Source organism: Populus alba, chromosome 4, assembly GCF_005239225.2.
Source record: "Populus alba chromosome 4, ASM523922v2, whole genome shotgun sequence".
In the NCBI taxonomy this organism is placed as follows: domain Eukaryota; kingdom Viridiplantae; phylum Streptophyta; class Magnoliopsida; order Malpighiales; family Salicaceae; genus Populus; species Populus alba.
In genome coordinates, this window is record NC_133287.1 from 11671592 (window position 1) to 11694352 (window position 22761).

Genomic DNA, 22761 nt, shown 5'->3' on the forward strand with positions numbered 1-22761 from the left:
CCATACACTTAGCTCTTGCTCATCTTCGAGAAAGGGGAGATAAAATCAAACTTAAGAAAGTCCAAAGTAAAAAAATAAATAAATAAATAACTATGACCAATCTCTTAATCTTCCATCAATGTCCAATAGTGCATGCATTATAAACAAGAATATAATTAAAAAGGATAAAAATATAAATTTTCATAAATTTATTTACATGTGAACTTCAAAAATCAATTACTCATTGAGATTTAAATGAAATCTATGTCATGCCAAAGTGATAGTTCCTCTCATTGATATACACTCCCAACACTCATGTTTAAGGTGAATGTGTTTAAATCTCTCAAATTCAATCAATGAGCATGTTTTACCATAAGCTTGGTTTTCAATCTCATCTCCATAACTAAAATATTACAAGCAATACATGAATTAAAAATGTCTTACATTTTAGTTGTAATGGATCTAAGTTTAAGGTAAGGTAAAAGAAAGGAAAAGAAAAGGTTAAAACCAAAGAAAGTAGAGTATTATATAAAAATAAATTTCAAAACAAGATATATCATCAAGCACACAAATTTATCATTTTTAAGCACCAATACTTAACTTCTTTTGATTTCAAGTTCCATTAACATAAAAATTTGAGAACATAATGGAACAACTTTTCATTTTTTAGAATGAATGGTCTACCATTAGCAACTTTGCCTATTCTTTCCATCAAGTATCACTTTTTTCATATAATTTCTAACCATAATCTCTTGAAATATCAACAAGTATATGCTTTACTAATCATTGGCCAGGAGAAAAGGATTTCACATATAAAAAGTTAAGGCTTATAACATAGGTAAAGCAAATAAAAGATAAACAAGCTTAAAAAGGCTCACTAACAATAATATGCTTTGCGTTGGCTTTTTGGCTAAAGTGGTTAAAATTTATAGTGCCTTTATCATCTTCATGCACACATGTAATGTCAATGTAATCTCAACAAGATATGAATCAAGTTCTAGAGATACATATCATTGAAATGATGCATAATTAATGAATATAATGCTGAAAGCTCAAAAACTTACATTTGTACAATACTATTAAGAGCGTGTTTGGTAGTGTGGTAGCGGTTGCTTTTCAAATAGCTTTTCGTGCCAAAATACATGCCAATGATTTTTTTTATTTTTTAAAAATTATTTTTGATATCAGCACATCAAAACGATCCAAAAAGTACAAACCGAATTCAATTTTAGCAAAAAAAAAAATTTCAAATTTGAGCAAAACGCAGGTACAACCTCACTGCCAAACGGTGCCTAAGTCAGCATGATATATTTTCAAAGTCAATCCCTAAACTAATTAAACTTTAAAACTTGCATGCACATCCATTCATTTGATTTATATTGTTATCTATTTCAACTAATTCATATACATAATACTCATATTCTCATAAATCAATGGGAGTTCAATATATATAAATAAAACTTTGAGTAAAAATAAATTATTAAAAAATGAACTCATGTCTATAATATTTTGTGAATGTGTAAACAGTGTACTTTTACAATAAAAGAGACTCACATTTCTTAATGTTTTATGTAATAATAATAATAACAATAATAATTTGCAATGGCATTCACCCACCCCCACCCCCCATGTGGAAGTTGCAATAATATTTAACTAGCTTTTGGTACACTTGTGTTGTTAACATCTCCAACCTAATTTTGAACTATTTTTTCATGCATTAATTTAATTTGTTTATAGCCTTTGTTCGGTGGCTTCAAATTACAGGAATGATTTCTTTCTTTTTTTAAAAAAATAACATAGGTTAATTAGAAGCTTTTGAAGATCTCTCTAGCTTTGCAGATGATGTGAAATCGTAAATAGAAACCAAACAATTTCTTTTTATAATTGAAGAAGACTTGTTATCTTACCACCTTTGTTTTTCTCTTGATGGGTCACTTGGAGATTTCCCTAATGCTTCCCTGACCATCATCTTCACTTGGAGACAACACCTGTGTTGTCTGCAACCCTAATACACAAACTGATTAAATTCCTAGAAAGATGGTAGCCAAGCCATTGGTCCACAAGTCATATGGCTTCCCTGACCTCCATTTTTTATTCTTTTTTATTCTTTTTCTTCTTCGATATCTCAAATGTTCTTTCAAAATCTTTGGTCTCCGGAAATGCTTAGGACAACCAAGACTATCTAAACTGTCCTGAGAATTTTAAGAGACCAAGCCGACCCTGGGGTTCATTACTTTTATATAGATTGTCTAAAACAATTATTTATATATATAAAAAGGCAATTAATTTAAAAAATTTTGAGATTTGTTTTTTAATTTTTGAAAATGTTTAGAAACGTTTAAGAGAAAACTAGGTATTTTAATCTTGGATTTATATCTTATAGTGTAAATATACAGCCCAATATTATGCAAAATTATTGAAAAAACATGTGAGAAAATCATAATTTTTTAGAAATTTTTTATATAATATTATATTAATAAATATAAATTAGGCTACGCCAAAACGGGTCTAGCCCGACCCAATTGGGTGGGGCCAAAAGCGGCCTAACAAACCCTTTTTCTTCTTCTTTGTTGTGGGCTGGACCCGACCCAACCATCTAGGATGGGCTAGGCTGAAACGGGTCCAACCCATATAGTTGCTGGCCTAGCCCAGCGACCACGTTAATTATAATTCATTCCCTACATACAAAATGAATTCTTGTTTTGCATGCATAGTGAACGAATTTGTAAGGGGGAGAAGAAGAAATTTACCTGGCGTAGGGGGCAGTGCAACTAGCATCACTGGTCTGACATGCGGAGGGTAATGGTGGTGTTGGTGAAGAGGATGGTGGCTGACGTCAGTTGTTGGGGGAGAAAAAGAAGAAACTTATAGAGGAAATAGAGAACTTTGCAGTGGCCGCTCCTTATATGAGGTGGTCGGCTAGCTACTCGTGGTTATGTACTCAGTTATGTTTAATAACTTATTTCTTAGAATAAGTTCTTTTATTTAATCAAACAATAGTAGAAACAAACACACACAAGAAAATGATTAAATAAAATAAATAAAAAACATTATGCAATATTGCACATATTTGAAAAAAAAATTGTAATTTTAACTAAAGATTAAATTGAAAATGTGAGAGATAGATGTGGTTGTATACATATGATCTCGAAATATGAGTAATAGAATTGATTGTATTTAATAAAATTGTTTCTTGGAACAAATATTTTATTTAATAAAATGATAATAGAAAAAACATATAAAAAAGCAATTGAATAAAATTAAAGGGAAAGAAATTTAAGTAGGGCTACAAAAAAAGAATGCCTCCTAACATAAAAAAAAAGTGATAAAATATTACCTATAAAATAAATAAAAAATAAATCATATTCTATTAAAAAACATCATAAAAATTTGTTAAAACAATCATTAAAAGTTAAAATTTCAAAAATAAATAAATAAAAGGCTAAAAACAAAAAGGAAAAAAGCAATGGCCCAAACGTGTAGCCATAACCTAGTTGGAACAACTTGCCTGGGCCTTTAAGCTCAAGCTCGAGCACTTGGCTAAGTTTATTTTTGTTTATTAAAGATGAAGAAAACCGCTTGACCTGTCGCCAACCCCTATTTTTTTAAAAAAAAAAAAACAAGCAAGCGTCCCATCATCAGCTTCTCCCTAGATTTCAATCATCATAGTGGCTAGAAAATCAGAGCTAATTGTTTTTTGATCTAAAATTCATTTTAAACCTATTTTTGACAATAAACATCCAAAACTCCTTGATAAACTCGTATATGGCCTTAAACAAGTCAAAACTTAAAACTTTTCAAGCTCAGATCGCTATCTCAATCAAAGGTAAGGGCAAAAAACATATAAGATATGCCCACTTCATCAAATAAAACTCATTGACACCAAAATAATCATTTTCATGGTCAAAATCGGTATCAACCGAGACTTTCTCTGTTTACCCCTGAAATTCAACCACTTTCTCTCTCCTCTCTCAAACTAAGGACTAAAAACTAAGGAAAATAAAGTTTTGAACCAAAATAGAATTAAAAAAAGGGATTGAAAGCTTATAATTTAAAAAGTATAAGGACCAAAGTGAACCTTTTAACCAAATTTCAAAATAGCCCCTTATTTTCACCGTTTTTTTCACGATGTTCCTCCTTCTTGCAATATTATACTTGGTCAACAAATTTGAATCAATTTTCCTTTAATTTGGCTCATAAAGAATGCAATCGCCTAAATAAAATATTTGAGAATCAAAATGAAAAAATAGAAAAATTTTAAAAGTGAATCCATGGTGAAATGTGAGAGGCTCCACAGTGCAATCCTTCACAATAATTTAGCAATCTCTTAGAGTATTGTTAGTAATTAATATCCCTAAAGTACCATAAACCTCCACAAGGAGAATAACAAAACTAGAAATCTAATTTAGCAAGAGCTTATGAACATTTCTTGTTACATGTATATCTATGCCTATAGACATCTTTAACCTTTTGTCCCAATGAAAATAGGGATAGATAAAAGGGAAACACAACATGGTGTTATAATATAGGACTTATACAATCATTTGCTAAAACTTTGATCGGTCTAACATGTGGTCCCCAACTTTGTATAAAATATTGGCCAACCATTATTTTACTGCATAATATAATATGAAAATCTAAACAAGCTCAAGGACTCACTATGCACACACTCACATTCATTATGGATTTGCACAATGAAATTATTATTTTACACTTGGAGGCAAACTTACTTAGCTTGGACTTAGGGCTAGAAAGATTTTTTTCATCGGATCCATTAGTCATTATAGAAAAAGAGAGGGTTAGTTGGTATTTTTACATTTTTATACATAGTGTAATTACTAAATTACCCTTAAAAGAAAAAAAATTTTTTTCTTAGGTCAATGGCTTTTCAGGTTTTTCAGTTTTTTTAAAGTAAAATTACTTAAATGCTCCTAAAAATAATATTTATTAGCTTTGGATGCAAGGGCACTTTAGTTATTTTGTTATGGTTTTCTTGTTATTCTCATATAGGGTCAAAGGTAATTGAGTCTTTTAATATATATACAATATTATTTAAATTAAAAAGTTGGTGCTGCTCACGTCGTTCGGGTGGCGCATATGGCGTCAAAACAACTTCGAACACCCTTGTTCGAGATGACGTTCGATGTGCCTCATCGCCTCCATTATAGCGGTGAGGCCTATGGTGTCAAAATACCAATGGTTGATTTGATCCTCCCTTTTTATCCTTTCATCTCTTAGAAAACACATGCTGGCCATTACAAAAAAAAACAAAGTCTATTTATTTGTTTGTTGAGTCAAATTAGGTCTTTATTCTTTTAATTACAATGTATTTAATCTTGAATCATATATTGAGTTATTTGTTTTTCAATTTTATCATTTGACATTTAATATTTATATCAGATTTGGTCTTTATTCTTTTAATTACAATGTATTTAGTCTTGAATCTTTTATTGAAATTTTTTTTTCAATTTTATTTATTAACATTTTATTTTTATATCAAATTTAGTTCTCATTCTTTTGATTATTATTTTTAGTTTTTCTTATCCTTTTATTAATTGAAATTGTTTTTCAATTTCATCGCTTATAATTTATTTTTATTTTCTTTTCATGTCCAATTTGGTTCTCATTCTTTTCAAATCTATATATTTTTTCTTTTTTTTTAATGTGTTTTTTCAAGTTTATCCCTAATTATTTTGGTTGGTTTGGAATTTTACACTGTTATTTTTTAGGCTTGCCATTTATCTCATGATCCAGCCTTATGATTTGTGCCCCATGTTTTGAACCAAATTGGCTTTGATAATTTTTGTTTTAAATTTCCATCATCATTAGATTCATTGGAAATTTTACATTTTCTCTCTATAGAGTTATCTTGATATCATGTCTCAGATTCTCGGGTTATGGATTCAATAGGTTCACCAGCTTTGACTTTAGCCTTTTATTTTCGTTACTTTTTAATTATTTTTTAATTTCTCGCTTCAATATTAAATTGGTTGGAGAATTTTGCTTTATGATTTTATTCAGTTTACTTTGGTTTGATGTTTGCTCAAGTTGGATGATAAAAATAGATAGGCCCACAGTATAACGCGAGCCACCTATCTAGTATAAACTAAAAGGAAAAGGAGTAAGAACAATGTTATTTGGTGTAGCACTAGACTCAGATGCATTGTGGATTGTGAAATTATAATTTTGCCCTTTGATATAAAAATTTGGCATTGTTGGTGGAGGGCATTTTGGTCTTTTTATTTTTCTTTAAACAATAAAAATGCAAAAATACCCTTAGAATAAAGAAATAACCTTTACATATAGGGGCATTTTTGTATTTTTTAACTTCAAAAGCACAATAAGTTACTGGAATGCCTTTGAGGTATAAAGAAGCATCAAGGGTCATTTTTGTCATTTTAACCCTTTTGTTATTGTTAAGTGGGGTTAGGGGCAAGTTTGTACTTTAATGTTTAATAAATATTTTTAAAAATGATTGACGAGTGCACTGCACGCGTTAGCATGTGAAAGATTGTCATAGTTTTCGGGCAGAACATGTGGCGTCTCCTAGAGGCCAAGCATTGGCTTCCAAGGCGGCGTTCAAATCCTCTTAATGGCTCCTCTGTGTTTGGCCAACGTGTGTCTTGAATAAACCTTCAGTTTAGCACAGTGAGCCCTTTCATTTTTTTTTTTCTTTCTCTCCTTCTCGGTTTTTGTGCACAACCCCTTATATTTTCAGAGCTACCCCTCAATTTGTTTTGCCTTCGGATTTGGTCCTTGCTCTTTTAGTTTCTAATTTTTGCTTGTGACCTTTTTGTAAAGTTTTGATATAGTTTTTTGAATTTTATCTTTCAATCCCAATTTGTCATATGTTGTTTTTTACTCTTTGATCCTCATTCTTTTGATTTCTAATTTGTCTTAACCCTTTTGTGCAACTTTTATTGATTTTCAATCTCATCATTCAATCCATTTTTATGATGTATTTTTTTTTGTTAATATGAACATAATTCTTTTGATTTTTTTTGCTTTTTTGTTAAAGTTTTTTTCTTTTTTGATTTCACCCTTCAATCAAAATCTTTTTACGCCTTTAATTTATTTTTTATTTCAATTTTTATTCTAATTATTTTAATTGATGTTTTTCTTTTGGGTCCTTTTATATAAATTTTTCTTTTCAATTTCATTTTTTAACATTTAATTTGTTAAAGATTGTGTTTTGCGGTTTTTTCATGTATAATGCTTTCAATGTCATGGGTTAGAAAAATTAATTCTGGTTGATGTTCCTTTTCTTGTATTTTTTTTTATTTTATCATTCAACATTATTTTTATTAATTTTTAAATTAACTTTATGGTTTTCTTCAATTTCTTTTCTAACTTCTACTCGAGATTTATATGTAAAATATATTTTTAAAGTATTTTTTATTTAAAAATATATTAAAATAATATTTTATTTTTTATATTAATATATTAAAAGAGAAGGACCGTAGGTGGGCAACAATTTTTTTTTATTAATAAATAAAGTGATATGGGAAATTGAGTATTATTATTATTATTATTTTGGCTGATGAGATATGAACTAAAATTTGAAAACCCATGCAAGGAAATCAATCAAATCCAAGTGGTGGCCATAAACATAGGGAGACAGACATCTAAATTTAGCTCTCGAAGGTCAAACTCTCTCTCTAAACCCATCACAATAAACACACGGTTTTGACTCTTAAATAACCTTAATTACTTTCTTAAACTTATTTATTATTTTTCACAATAAATAAATAAATAAATAAATAAATCTCACCTTCCAGCCAATCAACAAAAGAGAAAAAGGAAAAAAGGACAAAAACACAGGCACAGAACAACCCCATTTTTCTCTCTCCTTTCTCTTTCTTTTTGTTTCATTTCTCCGTCTCTTTCTTGATCCATGCCAGAGGGAGAAATTAATAATAATAAAAAGAAAACCATTAAAGATATATCGATTAACTATTGAATTCTTGAATCTTTCTTGCTTGTATGTTTAGATATAGAAGCCCATTTTATCATTAGCGTTGTTGTTAAATCTCCAATGCGGTCTTCGAGAAGACCACAAACAAGGGAAGGACAAAGAGGCAAATATCATAACAGGAAAACCCAGAAAGGAAATCTTATCGGTGAAGAGGAAATTATTAAAGATAGCTGTGGATCTGATGGTGGGTGGGGTATTACTGGGAGGGAAGGAGGTAGAATTCGTTGCTTTTGTGGTTGCCGCAGCTAGGTTTGTAGTGGTGGGGCTGCATAGGAAAGGAATATGCAGCTTCACATCTCTCCTAGCATGAGAAGCATCACTATATCTTCGAGCGGCAACAATGGATTTATTGACTCAATGAAGATCAAAGTCGCAGCTCGCCATATCTCTTATCGAACCCTTTTTCATACTATACTCATTCTTGCTTTCTTGTTACCTTTTGTATTCATTCTTACTGCTGTGGTTACGCTTGAAGGAGTCAATAAGTGCTCCTCATTTGGTGAGTTTGGTTGGTTATTTATTTTATTTATTTTTAATTCCTTTTCAAGATTTTCTGACGTGTTTAAATATTTAGTTTTGTGGTTATTTTGATTGTGATTGTTGCTTGACGAGGTGGATGGATCATTATTCGATTTGGGTTGGGATTGCTTTCTAATTTCATGATTTTCTCATTTTCTGTATGTATGCATTTGGTTGTGGTTGTTATGGTGTGTTTGGATCCTGATTTGATCTGGGGTAAGGTTGTTTTTCACATGTAATGCATTTGTGTCATCCGGTGCGTATATATACATGAATGTGCCTCATGTCTGGTATGAGCATTTTGATGATTGATAATTTCAATTTGTTTACATCTTTTTTCTACAATCCTAATACCGCGTACTTTCAATTTGTTTAATCATTTACATGAGCAGAAAGTAAATGGTATTGCCGGAAAAAGATGTAAAGAAATTGAAATTATCAATCATCAAATGTTCATACCATACATAAGGCACATTCATATGTATAATTGTATTCATTTGATTATGATTTTTGCATTTTTGATTGAGATTGAGGATGATGGATCTTGTTCTGATTCAGTAGCATGTTATATTTGTTGCCATAGTAACTTCTTAAGCTGAATTTATATCATTCGATTAACCTAGCTTTGGACTTCTTGATCAAGCATGGTTAATTCCTGGATTCTTCCATTTTCATTCATTTTTCACCCATGTTTGCACATTTGTTTTAACCACTTAGGCTTTGCACTTGTAAATTGATAGGGGATGGGTTTCAAATTCATTAATTTATGAATTCTGGGAGATTATATTTTGATTACTATTTATGATAAATATGAGGTAAATGAAGATTTGATGGACTTTTTGCACATGTGAATTTTGATTATTATTGCAGATTACAATCTGGATGAAGAATGAATTTTAGTCCATGCATGCCAATATCATATAAAATAGAATTTGATTACATGGTAGATGCGAACCTGGATTAACGGCATTTCGCTGATACTTTAAACAGATAAAGACTTCTTAATCACAATTTGTGGTGGTTCAAAAAACAAAAAATCACAATTTATTTATTTATTTATTTTGTTCTTCTGGCTATTTCATTTTCTTTTTAATCCCCCTTATACTGTGAATTTTGTTCACCAGTGTTTCTAATTCAAATTATTTAAATGTTACAGAGCAGTTTGGATTTGCTTGTAGCGTGTCCACACTCTATTATGTCCTGGGATCTGGATCTAGGATTTCCTTCCATCATGATGTTTCTGTGTTTGTGGTGGATACTTGATTCTTGTTCTTACTTTGCTTTTGTTCAACAGATTGTTTAGGTAGGCGGTTAGGACCAAGGCTTCTTGGAAGAGTAGATGATTCAGGGGTAAGTAAGCTTTTTCCTTCATCCTTCACAGTTTAAGATTAAGTATATTACCTGCTCTCCTACTTTTGGATAATTTTGTTATTGGTTATTACAAATTGAATACTTATGCTGGTGGTGATGATGCAACAGAGGCTTGTTAAAGACTTTTACAAGATACTCAATCAAGTAAAAAATGAGGAAATCCCAGATGGTGTAAAGCTCCCGGCTTCTTTTAATCACCTTGTTTCTGAAATGAAGAACAATCAGTATGATGCAAGGACATTTGCATTCATGTTGAGGGCTATGGTATGTGTCAAGTTATTCAAACATAGACATAATTACTTTCGGATTTGGTTCATTTCCTTATTTTTAACTTCTTGGAGGAGAGCAGGGTTAACAAATATCTTTTAGTTTCATGGTTCTGGACTTGTTTCTGCTCCTTTAAACTTGTTCTAAACTAGTTATATCCCTGAATGAGGGCTGTTAGACAGGAATTAGATTTTAACTTTCTTGGTTCTTGTTCTCTGTTAAATGGTCATCTAAACATTTGGAAATTTTTGAAGTGGAGAAATATATGATATTTGGGTGATGCCTCTAATAGTAATTATTTCTATTTTTGGTTCACCAGCGAAAGAAAGAAAGAAAGAAAAGAAAGAAAGAAAAGGGATTCTAAAGCGAGGGGGATGGGTAATAGATGATACTTGCAATTTTGTCCTTGTGTCCTCTATCAAGTAATGATTTGCCAGAAGTGTTCTCTGCATGGATCTATTAACTATTGCTATTAAATTATTGCATGCTAAAATTTTCTAGACAACTAAAGAGAAGATTTAAGAGAATTAGAACTATTGCTATTCAATTATTGTGTGCTAGAAAATGATTTGTCATTTTCATTCATCAATACTTTGTGAGAACTAAAATGCCAATTCAATCTATGCTCAAATAAATTATCTGACCCAATCTCCCAATCATTGAAGACTATTCTAAACCTAAAAAATTACATTGGATGATGGACTTCAAGTTGTTATATGTTTATGCTGTACCATATGATCTCTTCATTTATATAGATCACTAATTCGAGCTTCAAACTGAACCTATTTGCTTATCTAATTGACTATTTTCTTTGACATTGTGATAAATGAGGTGGCCATAATTTGGAGACCTTTCATGCCATGTCTGACACTTCTTTTATATCAACTATACTTGTTGCTTATTTTATAACTGACTTTCTCTTTGGTGAGCATCTTATTGAGTTTTGATTTATTGCTTGCCTGACATCCTGGTCAGGTTGTCACAGGATGTGTCCGCAGGACCTCTTTACATTTGTATTCTCTAGGTCGTACTATTGAAATAATTCTAGAATGGTTGGGATGCTATAATTAGTTTTGGTCTTTCAGAGACAAAAGACAGGGCAGTTTTCACATAGTTTGGTAGTAAATTGGCTAATGTCATGAATCGTGGTGTCGTACAATTTGCTGACTGTGGAGATGCCATCAATTGTTTCTTAATGATGTGCTCTAATAATTAGTTTGCAGCCTCCTTTTATGGCCATGGCCCCTTTCCTGGAGGAAACTCCTTACCTCATGTTCTTTCTCTGCTATTCTTGTATGTGTGTGTGTATTAAATTAAGTTATTTCTTGGGAAAACATGCTATTGATATGACTCTTTCATTATTCAAAAATAAATTGAATTATTGTATTCAACTATGATAGAGCTGGAATGCTGCAGTCATGGGACTACTACTGTTGTATGTTTAAGGTTATATCTTTTAACTGCAACGTGTTCATGATACTTTGTCTCATTGAAGTGGATGTAAAATTTGTATTTACTTTCTTTTGTTATGTCATGATCGATCCATCAACTTCATTTGCATTTATTCTCTTTTCTTATTATCATATGTCCACATATATGCATAAATTCATGTCAGAGAGTGCAGTTACCCATGCTCCTCCAAGAGAAAATAAGAAACAAAAATCTGATGGGATGTTAAGAAAACATTTTTAACTGATGTCATTCTTTTATTATCTTTCACAGATGGAAAAATTGGAAAGAGAAATTAGGGAATCTAAATTTGCAGAGCTGATGAACAAACACTTTGCTGCAAGTTCCATCCCCAAAAGCATCCACTGTCTCTCTCTACGTCTGACTGATGAATATTCTTCTAATGCTCATGCACGTACACAGTTGCCTTCTCCAGAGTTCCTTCCTTTGCTCTCTGACAACTCGTACCACCACTTTGTCCTCTCAACTGATAACATTTTGGCTGCCTCAGTTGTTGTCACTTCTACTGTCCAGTCATCTCTAAAGCCTGACAGGATAGTTTTTCACATCATCACTGACAAGAAAACTTATGCGGGTATGCATTCATGGTTTGCGCTAAACCCAGCCTCCCCAGCTACTGTTGAAGTGAAGGGTGTTCACCAATTTGACTGGTTAACAAGAGAGAATGTTCCAGTGCTTGAAGCTGTGGAGAATCATAATGGTATCAGGGATTATTACCATGGGAATCATATTGCAGGGACAAATCTTAGTGATACAACACCACGGAGATTTGCTTCTAAATTGCAGGCTAGAAGTCCGAAGTATATATCATTACTTAACCATCTTCGGATATACATACCCGAGGTAATCTCATATGAAGTTTATATTTTCTGTTGTCTTACTAGGAGACTAATGAATTATGATGTGTATGGTTTATTATAAAAGAACTAGGGAACTGAAGATGTTAAAGGATAAAAAAAAAGCAAGTGAAAACAACTCTAATTCACGAGGCATTGTTGTTGATGGATTAATTCATCTTCTCAGAGGTAGAAACTCACCTGATCTCACTGGAAATTATAGTTCTTCACCAGCCAAACAAAGTCAGAATCTAACTTTGGTAGATTTACAAGTTTCTGGGATTGTTGACAACATTCATTGATTTGTATTGGGAGAGCCCTGTGAATTACTGAAGTTTCCAAAATTTTTAATGTATTGAAATATGAATTAAGTATGATACTTACAAATTGAACAAGCAAGATGGATATGAATAACAAATGATGTATTACAGGAAGTTAGACAATTTTTTCAGAAAAAAGAAATAGCAGTTTGATGGTCCAATGCATGTAGAATGGTAACAAAAATTTCTTCATCACTTTTGTTGCTAACTTTAGCATTAATTTTTCCCTCCTAAGAACTAGTGTATCCTTGGTCCAACCTTTGAGGTTGGCCAAAGTTTTTGCATTTTTGTTTTCTTCATCTGTTGGCCCAAAATCTTCTTGCTGATTTGTTATGTTGAACAGCTCTTTCCAAACCTCGACAAGGTGGTGTTTTTAGATGATGATGTTGTAATTCAACATGATTTGTCTCCACTTTGGGAAATTGACCTTCAGGGAAAGGTCAATGGAGCTGTAGAAACTTGTAAAGGTGAAGATGAGTGGGTAATGTCCAAGCATCTCAAGAACTACTTCAATTTTTCACATCCCCTCGTAGCAAAGAATTTGGACCCTGATGAATGTGCATGGGCTTATGGAATGAATATATTTGATCTCCATGCATGGAGGAACACGAATATAAGAGAAACCTACCATTCCTGGATGAAAGAGGTAGCCCTACACTATTTAGTTTCTTGCTTATCCTAATAATTTTGTTGTTCCTTCTTCTGGCCTCCACCTTTTCTTGGTCTAATAAAATAACAGGATAGTGACAATGCCTCTAAAATTTTCACTAACACGTTCATATTGCTGTATTTGCTGTCTTATGTGGTAAGTGACTCTTTGAACATGCTAAAACATAACCTTGATTCTCAAAAAAAAAGAAAAAAGAAAAAAAATTCCTATCCAAAGAATCAATGCACTAGTAAACAAGCATTGCTAGCTCCAGCATTACTCTTTGAAAAATAATAAAAAAAATCCTACACGAGTAGCACTGTGTTAGTAAACATCCTTCATCATCATCTTTTTCCATCTATGAAGTACCATTTTTGCTTGGTCGCGGGCTTCTGTTTGGGTGTGCTTTCAAGGATTGGGTACACAAGAAGTGATATTGTTGGTTCTATACACTCTTAAATATTTGCAAGCACATCACTTTTGGTTGTTTCTCCCTCAAACTTTTCCTGTATGTTCTAGTTGATAGTTTCATATTTGTTGGTTGCCAGAATATTAATCAAACATTCAACTTCACCATGGATCTAAATTTTGATCAGTATCGAACACAGCAAATACTGATATTTTGTTTAGGTTATTCTTGTATGCACCAGATGTTGGTGAGGTTGCTTTTGCTTATAATGACTTGTGTTGGCAAAAAAGAGATACCTTGCCACCATTTTTCTCAGATTCTGGGTTATTTTGTGCAGAACCTAAAGTCAAACCTGACGATGTGGAAACTCGGAACCCTACCACCAGCATTGATTGCATTTAAAGGTCATGTTCATCCAATTGATCCATTCTGGCATATGCTTGGACTGGGATATCAGAAGAATACAAATATCGAGAGTGTAAAGAAGGCTGCAGTTATTCACTACAATGGTCAGTCTAAACCTTGGCTGGAAATTGGCTTTGAGCATCTACGACCATTTTGGACCAAGTATGTGAATTACTCTAATGATTTTATAAGGAACTGCCACATCCTGGATTCAGTTTGATTAACCATAGGGGCTAGAGCTATTATTGGAATGGAAAAAACAAGTGATTCCAGGTGCCATGTAAGTTTTTTCATGATTGAGAATTTTCTCAAGGTCTACTTGAGAAGGCAAGTAGAAAATCATACAGAAGGGAGCAGAGTTTCAGGTCTGAATTCACTGTCATGCCTCGTACCTTTGCAGAAAATGGCTGCATCACCAGCACGGGCATGGGATTCTTTCTTTCAATCTTTAACATAGCAACCCATCATTTTTTTTCTTGGTTGAAAAATGGATACTATCAGTGGGCTTCCTGCAGAGAGTCTATCTAGCCTGATTTCCCGGCACATATATTAGAATAAAGCAAGATACACATGTTAGAAAGTGCATATGCCAATGCATCATACTGCTTGGTACAGGGATGAGGAAGGCTAGGACAGGCCTCTAGTGAGGGCTCCAGTATTGGTCTAGAAATGTTTCTTCCCTTCGTTTTTTCCCTCCTCCGCTTGTTATTTTTGCTAGCACCGCCCCCTTTTTTTTACTCGTTAATTCGATATCATCAAGGTGAAACTTAGTAGTAGGTAATGGAGATTGCTTTGTTACAGGACCTATTGAATTGGGGAACCTTTTAGGTTATATATCAGTATTTGTTATGTACGATTCATGAGAAACATTAAAAATGCGCAGAAAATTCTTTTTTTTTTCTTTTTTCTTTTTTTCTCTCTCTCTCTAGAATTCTGTGTGCTTTGGTGACCATGTCCAGTTTCAAAGTCTTGCTCTTAGCATCCTTTCACTGTTTGTGACGTATTATGTTAACCATTATGCTAATATGTTTTTTGTTTTGTTGGGACAAACCAAGGTGCTGAGGTTTGGTTCCACAAAACCTAATCCCAGTTGTCATCATACTCTTAACTAACAATTTACAAAAAAAGGAACTAGAGTACCATCCAACCTGCCAAATCATGTGGACAGGTCCATGATCAATTGTGGATTATATTCTTGTGCAGAATGAATAATTTATGAGGCAGTCCATGTTTTGCATGCAGTTTCTGTCTCCTTTCCTCGTCGAGAAGAAAGTAGTTATGGCAGTGACAATACCCTTGAGAAAGATATGGTCACATAGAGACAGAAATTTTATATACAATATCTTTGCCAGGTTCTTCTTGTTCGTGGGGTTCCATGATGACAAGGAATCCATTTACTTGTACGATGAACTTTCTTTAAGCATCCGAATACCGAATTTGGTAGTTCTGACCTTCCTTATGCCTAACGCGTCCCAATTATCTTGAACGACTCTTGGGATTTTGCTTTTCGATCATTTGTTTGAATCATTAAGCTATTAGTTGATTCTTCCCAAGTTTTAAAGGGAAGAATCTGAAAGGTTCGTTGACATCACAGATGCCTATCAATAGAAAAAGAAGATGAATTCACACAAATATAAAATGGGTCTCATCAGCTGTCATCATCGAAAGAAGAAATGGAATTGTATTTGATGTTTCCATGGCTGCCTGCCTCCTTGACAGGGTCCTCGCAGACCCTTCCACGCATTGGCTGCCTTCATTTTTGACCATTGTAATAATACCGTGAATGTATCTGCTTGGCATCGACATCCCCCCCAATTTTCTGGCTACATGCCTTAGGCGGTGCATAACATTTATAAACAGATACATCTATCTCCACATCTCCTTAAGACAAGTCATAAGTCTGCCACTAACCTGCCTGCCTGCCCATGCAAGCTTTAGCAGACAATAATTATTTTAGTTTGAGTGCTCTGTATCAAATTTGACAACGTCCTCCAGAAGCTGCAGTTTTTTTTCATTTTTCTTTAAAAAATTGTGCACGTGCAAAGAAGAATGAATGAAGTCTGGTGCTGTTAATTTACCAGTCACGCCTCCTTTTTGTTTATTTCTTTCATACTGACTGACAGAAGAGGTCAAAATAAATACAAAGGTAAAAAATATTGTTACCTTTTAGTTTTTTATTTTTTAGTTTGAAAAATATGCAGAGTGATTAGTGAATCTTGATCATGATTGAATGGCTATGATGATGGTGCGTAGACAAACATAAATCTGTGTATAAGTGTGACACACAATCATAATAGAGGAATATATGGTTTTTTTATTTCTATTCCTTTCTTCTTTAAAAAAGAAAAAAAGAAAAAAAAAGCACATCGTGTGACCTTGTAAACCTGGGAAACAGAAGGGCTAAAAGTCTTCTCAAGTATAAAAAAGAGAGAAACCTGTCCAATTCCCTTAGTCATAGGAGAAGGCAAGGATGGAAGCACTGACCATAGACTTAGAAGACTTTGAAAACTTCGAAACAGCCTCCTTTCAGGGGATTTATTTGATCCATATTCACTATTGATACACTCTCATCAGTTTTTTTCTTCTTCTTCTTTTTCTCTTTTTTTATTCGTGTTTGGATTTTCTTTAGCTAAAAAGAGACTGGCCCAGATCAGCCTTAGAGAAAAGTAAGCCAACCCATCAAGGATTTTCCCTTTGGTTGAATGTTTGTTTTGCTTTTTCGATGACCCAGTTGAGGATTTGGGTTGACTTTAGTGTTTATGGGGGGGAGCATCCTCTTGGTGGGTTTTTTTTTTATTATTTTATTTATGTTGTTGTGTCCATGCAAGTTATCCATATTCTTTGAGTGTTTCCTTTGATTCTGAGGATTTGTTTGAGGAAGAAATACTTGAAGTTTTTTAGGTGGTTGTGATTTGTAGAAGATTTGTTTGTGGCCTCCTGCATCATTTTGTTGCAAGATAGCGTGGTTAGCTTTGCTTATAATTTTGGATAGATTCACCTGGCTAATGGCTATATTTGATTGCTGGAAATCCCAGTTCAAAACTATTTCCTTAACAGTGTTTCTTTTTTGCATTACTCACCTGTTCTGCATAACATATTCATGTGCTCTCTGTTTCTTTTTCCTTTCTTCTTATTTTGATTTCGTTTTTATTTGGCAGAGTATCCAATTCACGATCTTGGTGAAATATTTGTCTCTGTGAGGATCCAAATCAAGAAATTTAGTGGGCTTGATTTGAGATAGAAATCAATCGAGATAAGAGGTTCAAGTAGAGGTGGGTGACTTGATTTTGAAAGACTGAATCTTTGAAGATGGCTGGGGTGCAAGATCAGTTAGAGATCAAGTTTCGATTGACGGATGGATCGGATATTGGTCCCAAAACCTTTCCTGCTGCTACAAGTGTTGCAACCTTGAAGGAAAATATTCTTGCCCACTGGCCTAAAGGTTAGATAAACTTTCAAAGGTTTTTTTTCCCCCTCAAATCTCAAATTATGATCTTTTCTCTTGACTGTTTCATTATGAAATCTGGCACAAATTGTGTTCTAGAACAGGCATGTATTGATTTTGGGCTTCTATTTAAAATTCTGTGCAATTTATTCAGAAGCAACAACTTTGACAAGATGAAGTAGAACCATGCTTGTTTCCTTCTGCTTTGAATCAATATGCATACCCAATCCATTATTTGAAGAAATCCTTGATTTCTTCAGTTACAATTATCAGATACATAAACTGCATGCGTTTTTGTTCTTATGAATATTCATGAAAATTTGTAACAAAAATTCTGAAATCTGAACTGATATCAACACTGTTTGCCTCAAATCAAAACTGAAGTAACAAATTATTTAATTTTCATGTTCAGTCGTTTCTTCATCGTTGTTGGTAATTTGGATTTTAATACTCTTCTTCTTTCTTCAGTCAAGTAATTTAGAAATTTACTGAGACTCTAGTTTGGGTTGTGAGCATGGTTGTTTTTGTTCATTGGCAATCCAGTAGGAATACGGCTCTGTAAAGCAATTGCATTTTAATTTTCAGATGCTAGTTATTAAGAACCACTGTCAAACTTGATAGCATAGCATCAGATTTGTCATGTCATCATGCTAGATCAACAACATCTTTAAGTTTTTTTTTTTGCTGTTTATTCTCCAGTATAAACACGAGTTCTCCCTTCTGAACTTGGATGCTTTCTATGGTTTTAAGTACTTTCCAAGAAATATAATTCGAGGTGTTTAAACCTGTTAATATTTGACCAGAAAAGGAGAATGGTCCAAGGACATTGAAGGATGTCAAGTTAATTAGTGCAGGAAAAATACTGGAAAACAACAGAACTGTAGGGGAATGCCAAGGCCCACTGTGTGATATCCCTGGCGGGGTTACAACCATGCATGTTGTTGTTCATCCATCTTCTGTAGAGAAAGGTACGACTATTCTTCGATCATCTGACAATGACGGCCATAACTTCTAAATACCTTCTTTTTTTTTTCCCACCGGCTGTTTCTTGGAGCCTCTTGGAAATAATTTTTTTTGTTTTGTTTGAGCACTTCGCAACTTGGCATGTTTTGTTCTTTTGTAGAAATTTTCTAGATTCCCATATGCTTCTTTTTTTCGGTGAAAAAGCCTTGTTGGTGGTTTTGAGAATGATACCCGGTCCCATTCTTTCCCCTTTTCTGGTCTACCATGTTAGATAATGGCTATTCTTGTGAATACCTTATTACTCACCGGCCAGGGACAGCAGACATGTCTATTAATTGAGGTTCCAGGCACCTTCTAAATTATAACGCAATAGTTTATGTCTATTCAACTCAATTATTGGCCATTTCAATACCATATTAATGGAAAGTATACCTTTGCCAACTATACAGCTGATTACCTAATCACTTTGGCCTTGTCCTGTTGCTTGTAGTTTATTTGAATAATCAATTCTGCTGCTAGTGTCTTATTAAAATTTGTATCCCTTTTTGGCGGAGCAGAGAAGAAAGCGGCAAACCAACCAAGGCAAAGCAAATGCGTTTGTGTTATATTATAATTTTCACCTCCAAGAGCAGGAATTACATCAAGGTAAATTTAGACACATGATTATCCATTTCATCTTCAACAAAACACCATGCTCTTTATGTTAATTTTGTGTTCTTTTTCTTTGTGTTTTCACAGGTATAGAGTTTGGTGCCGGTAAAGACAATGAAATTGGCAACTTGTGGATTTGATGAGAGGCAATGACATTATGAACTTTTATCATATATCATATATAGGTGCTGGTCATAGCCTCCCCCCATACAGTTTGCAGATCCAACCCATTTGGTATACGATGATTGTATTTAAGTTGATTTAACTTTGCTTTCATGCAACTAAATCTCAAATTTAGTTGAAAATTTCTCACTGGCACCTATCCCAGATTTTGCATATTGAATTTGTGTCACCTTGTCTTGTATCATTCATAGCTGGACAATTTGAGTGGGTATAACAATTCATGTTGGCGGTCATTATTTACCTAGCTGAATGCTGAAGAGCTCTTGACTGTGTTCTGGAATGCAGAAGGTTAAATGTCTAAAGTTAAATGTAGTTTATGAGTATTGCTTTTTGGACTTCCATAGTAGTCTTGATCGTTACGGTGGACAATGCTACGACATGGAGCTCGGAGCTCCTTGACGGAGAAGAAAATCAATATATTACTTATATTGCTTATCTCGTAAGACTTTTTTGAAGAAGGAAGGTTATATTACTGACATTTACTTCTATTGTGGTGATGTATTTGGGTTGAAAGCCATATGCACTCTTCGTTCGTGTGAAGGTATGTTTGTTTTCTATGACCCCAATTGCTTAGAATTACGGTAGAGTGATGGATTTGATCTTATCAGAGATGATGAGAGCATGAACTCCTCAGATATGGTGGAGAGGTGGAGCATTTTATAAAGCTCAAGTTGAAAGTGGTAAGATCAGCATTCTTTAAATGCTTTTGCTGTAGGTACAGGCGAAGATATATTGGGAGATGTTATCATAATGCATGGCTGCTACTAATAAATATTGGGGATTGACCGGTTTGGCTCTTAGCTAATTGCTTTTCATTGTCTTGATGATTCATGTGCTTAACATACCAAGCAAGACACCAGATTCTGACTTTTAATTGCATATGAAATCAAAATGCCCTCTCCATATTCATATCTACCAGTATAAAATTCCTTAATGTTGCCATGCTGCTGTGATCTCTACTTCATGTCCCCAAAAGACAAGTCAGATTTTAGTGGAGCTATTATCATCGCCCTTGGTAAAATACAAATCACCTATCTTCTCGCAGTTTCTTACAGCCTTCTTGCCAAATTTTCCTTTACCACCCTGGACATTACCTTATTTTTACATGGAATATTGTTGGTTCGTTTTGTCTGGAGGCTTGCTTGCGAGTTTCAAGCTTCCTAGTGGGCACGAAAAGGTCAAATATGGTAATGTGATTTTGGTGTCTTAAAAATAGTTTCATGACATGTTTTGCAAGTTTATTAGGGGACCGGGTGCTGTCTTTTTCTTTTTTTCTAATTTTTTTTTTATTAAATTCATTTCATACTCAATTCTGATATAATTCTCAATATTATTATAAATTTTTATTCGAATTTTAATAAATTTTTAATTATTATTTATCTGATTTAAAAATAATAATACTAATAATAAATTGTTCATAAAAATTCAATTTAAATCAGTTTTTTATTATTAAATTTTAAACATGATTTTATTACATTTATAATTTTTCTAGCTTTCCAATCAAACATGATATATTATTTTTGATATTTTTTTATTAACTTATTTTAACAATCATAAAATATTTTAAAAAAACAAAAACAATGATTTCAGTTAAAAACATTATGTTGACTGAAAAAAAGAAGAAAAGATATATTAATAGAAAAAATAATTCTAAGTAGAAAACAATTCAAAACGATTGTATTTTCAGGTTTAAGGACAATGCCATAGAATGACCTTTTGTTTTACATTTTAAAAAAAATTAGGTATCCTTTTAGCGTAATGCAAACTAATATAAACCAATCTTTGAAGACCTCGATTCTTATGCATTTGAAGACCTCGGTTCTTAACAATCAAAAATATTTTTTTAGAAAAACAAAAACAATAATTTCAGTTAAAAACATTGTGTTTACAAAAAAAAAAAAAAAAAAGATAAGAAGAAAAGATACACAAATAGAAAAAATAATCCTAAGAGACAATTCAAAACGATTTTTCATGTTTAAGGACAATGCCATAGAATTTTTTAAGACCTAACAATTTCTTTTATATTTTAAAAAAATTAGGTATCCTTGTAGCGTAACGTGAGCATGCAAACTAATATAAACCAATCTTTGAAGACCTTGATTCTTATGTATTTTGTTGAGATATGAAATTGTGAATCAAGGTCTTCAATGAAGTTTCATGTTGTTTTGGAAGCTTATCTAGTGTTTACAACGTAGTTGTCATACTAACTCACATTGTAGATTTGTCAAGTCAATATAAAACGATGTCATTTTATATTTTTATATAAAACATCATTATTTTAAACAAAAGTATTAACAATAACTAAAAGGCATCAATATTTTACTGTAGAGTGAGTTACTGTGGATTGTGAGTATTTTTACTATGGATTGCAATGTTTTGAATCATTGTGGACCATAAGTGCTTTTACTGTAGATTGCACTGTTTGGGTTTACCTTTTGCTGGGTTCTTTCAAAACACATGGGAGTGGACACAGATACTTTGCACTGTAGACAACATTATATTCATATATTGTTTTCACTGTGGACAGCATTGTAGAACCATGGGGGGGCGATCCTCTGCTATGTTTTTTTTTTTTTTATCAAGAATTACGGTTAGGGGCGTTGTTTTTTTTTTTTTTTTTTTTTTACCAAAAGCTATTGGGTCTAACTTGGCAGCTGAACCTAACGTTATTGGGTCTGGGTTTGGGTGCCAAGTCAAACCCAAAACATTTCTAAAAAGAGCTAACAGTGTTGGGTCCTACTACGCAGCAGAACCCAATAATATTGGGTTTGGTGACACGACCAAAAGATTGATATCTTATCCCAAGTGCAAGAGTGTCAAAGTAATAAATAACTCGACAAGACCGGGGTTGAACCATATGGAGGTTAACTATATAAATTACAAATAATAATATTAATAATAAGTTAAAGAGGACTTTGAGATGTAAGATTAATGTGAGGATTAATCAAAGATAAAAGAAATTATCAGGTTAGAGGATCCACTAATAGTATTAGAAATAAGTATAGTATGAATTCTTTTTATTAATCAACTGGAAACCACACACAAAAGAGGTTCCAGTTGGATGATTTATCCTTATTAGTTCATTATAAATTTTTAACATGATCATATTAATTATCTTATTTTAGTAACACAATGCTTTTAAACCAAACTGTACTCATGAAAGTTCTAGGAAATTGCAAGGTCTCATTTTTTAGAAAAAAAATAATTGAGGTGTATTTGAACTTCTAAAACTCGAGATATGAAAGGCTGAACACTGAATAATATTTAGGCTACAAGACAGATTCAGATTTCTCTATTGTTGTTATAATTTGGACTTAAA

At 32.9% G+C, this 22761-nt stretch overlaps 2 protein-coding genes across 5 annotated transcripts; both read left to right on the top strand.

Moving 5' to 3' along the window:
- The first annotated feature begins 7695 nt into the window (after positions 1 to 7695).
- LOC118055108 (probable galacturonosyltransferase 14) lies at positions 7696 to 15100 on the top strand. 2 transcript variants are annotated; one of them, XM_035066906.2, is made up of 6 exons: positions 7756 to 8453; positions 9768 to 9823; positions 9953 to 10108; positions 11834 to 12424; positions 13081 to 13383; positions 14133 to 15100. In XM_035066906.2, the coding sequence occupies exons 1-6, from the start codon at positions 8237 to 8239 to the stop codon at positions 14418 to 14420; spliced, it is 1611 nt and encodes a 536-aa protein (XP_034922797.1). In that variant the 5' UTR covers positions 7756 to 8236; the 3' UTR covers positions 14421 to 15100. The 2 variants fall into 2 exon arrangements, with proteins under 2 accessions (XP_034922798.1, XP_034922797.1); XM_035066907.2 differs by lacking the exon at positions 13081 to 13383 and having other exon boundaries at positions 7696 to 8453.
- Positions 15101 to 16526: 1426 nt separating this feature from the next.
- LOC118055109 (membrane-anchored ubiquitin-fold protein 2) lies at positions 16527 to 19686 on the top strand. 3 transcript variants are annotated; one of them, XM_035066909.2, is made up of 5 exons: positions 16527 to 16980; positions 17359 to 17642; positions 18449 to 18613; positions 19166 to 19253; positions 19347 to 19686. In XM_035066909.2, the coding sequence occupies exons 2-4, from the start codon at positions 17510 to 17512 to the stop codon at positions 19219 to 19221; spliced, it is 354 nt and encodes a 117-aa protein (XP_034922800.1). In that variant the 5' UTR covers positions 16527 to 16980; positions 17359 to 17509; the 3' UTR covers positions 19222 to 19253; positions 19347 to 19686. The 3 variants fall into 3 exon arrangements, with proteins under 3 accessions (XP_034922800.1, XP_034922799.1, XP_034922801.1); XM_035066908.2 differs by having other exon boundaries at positions 16527 to 16866; XM_035066910.2 differs by lacking the exon at positions 16527 to 16980 and adding an exon at positions 17026 to 17165.
- Positions 19687 to 22761: the final 3075 nt, after the last annotated feature.

Excerpts from the sequence above, each read along its gene's own strand:
- LOC118055108 (XM_035066906.2), top strand. The coding sequence starts at position 8,237 with ATGCAGCTTCACATCTCTCCTAGCATGAGAAGCATCACTATATCTTCG. Across the intron at positions 9,824-9,952 it reads GAAGAGTAGATGATTCAGGG|AGGCTTGTTAAAGACTTTTA; the intron begins GTAAGTAAGCTT and ends ATGATGCAACAG. Across the intron at positions 12,425-13,080 it reads TTCGGATATACATACCCGAG|CTCTTTCCAAACCTCGACAA; the intron begins GTAATCTCATAT and ends TATGTTGAACAG.
- LOC118055109 (XM_035066909.2), top strand. The coding sequence starts at position 17,510 with ATGGCTGGGGTGCAAGATCAGTTAGAGATCAAGTTTCGATTGACGGAT. Across the intron at positions 17,643-18,448 it reads TCTTGCCCACTGGCCTAAAG|AAAAGGAGAATGGTCCAAGG; the intron begins GTTAGATAAACT and ends ATATTTGACCAG. Across the intron at positions 18,614-19,165 it reads TCCATCTTCTGTAGAGAAAG|AGAAGAAAGCGGCAAACCAA; the intron begins GTACGACTATTC and ends TTGGCGGAGCAG.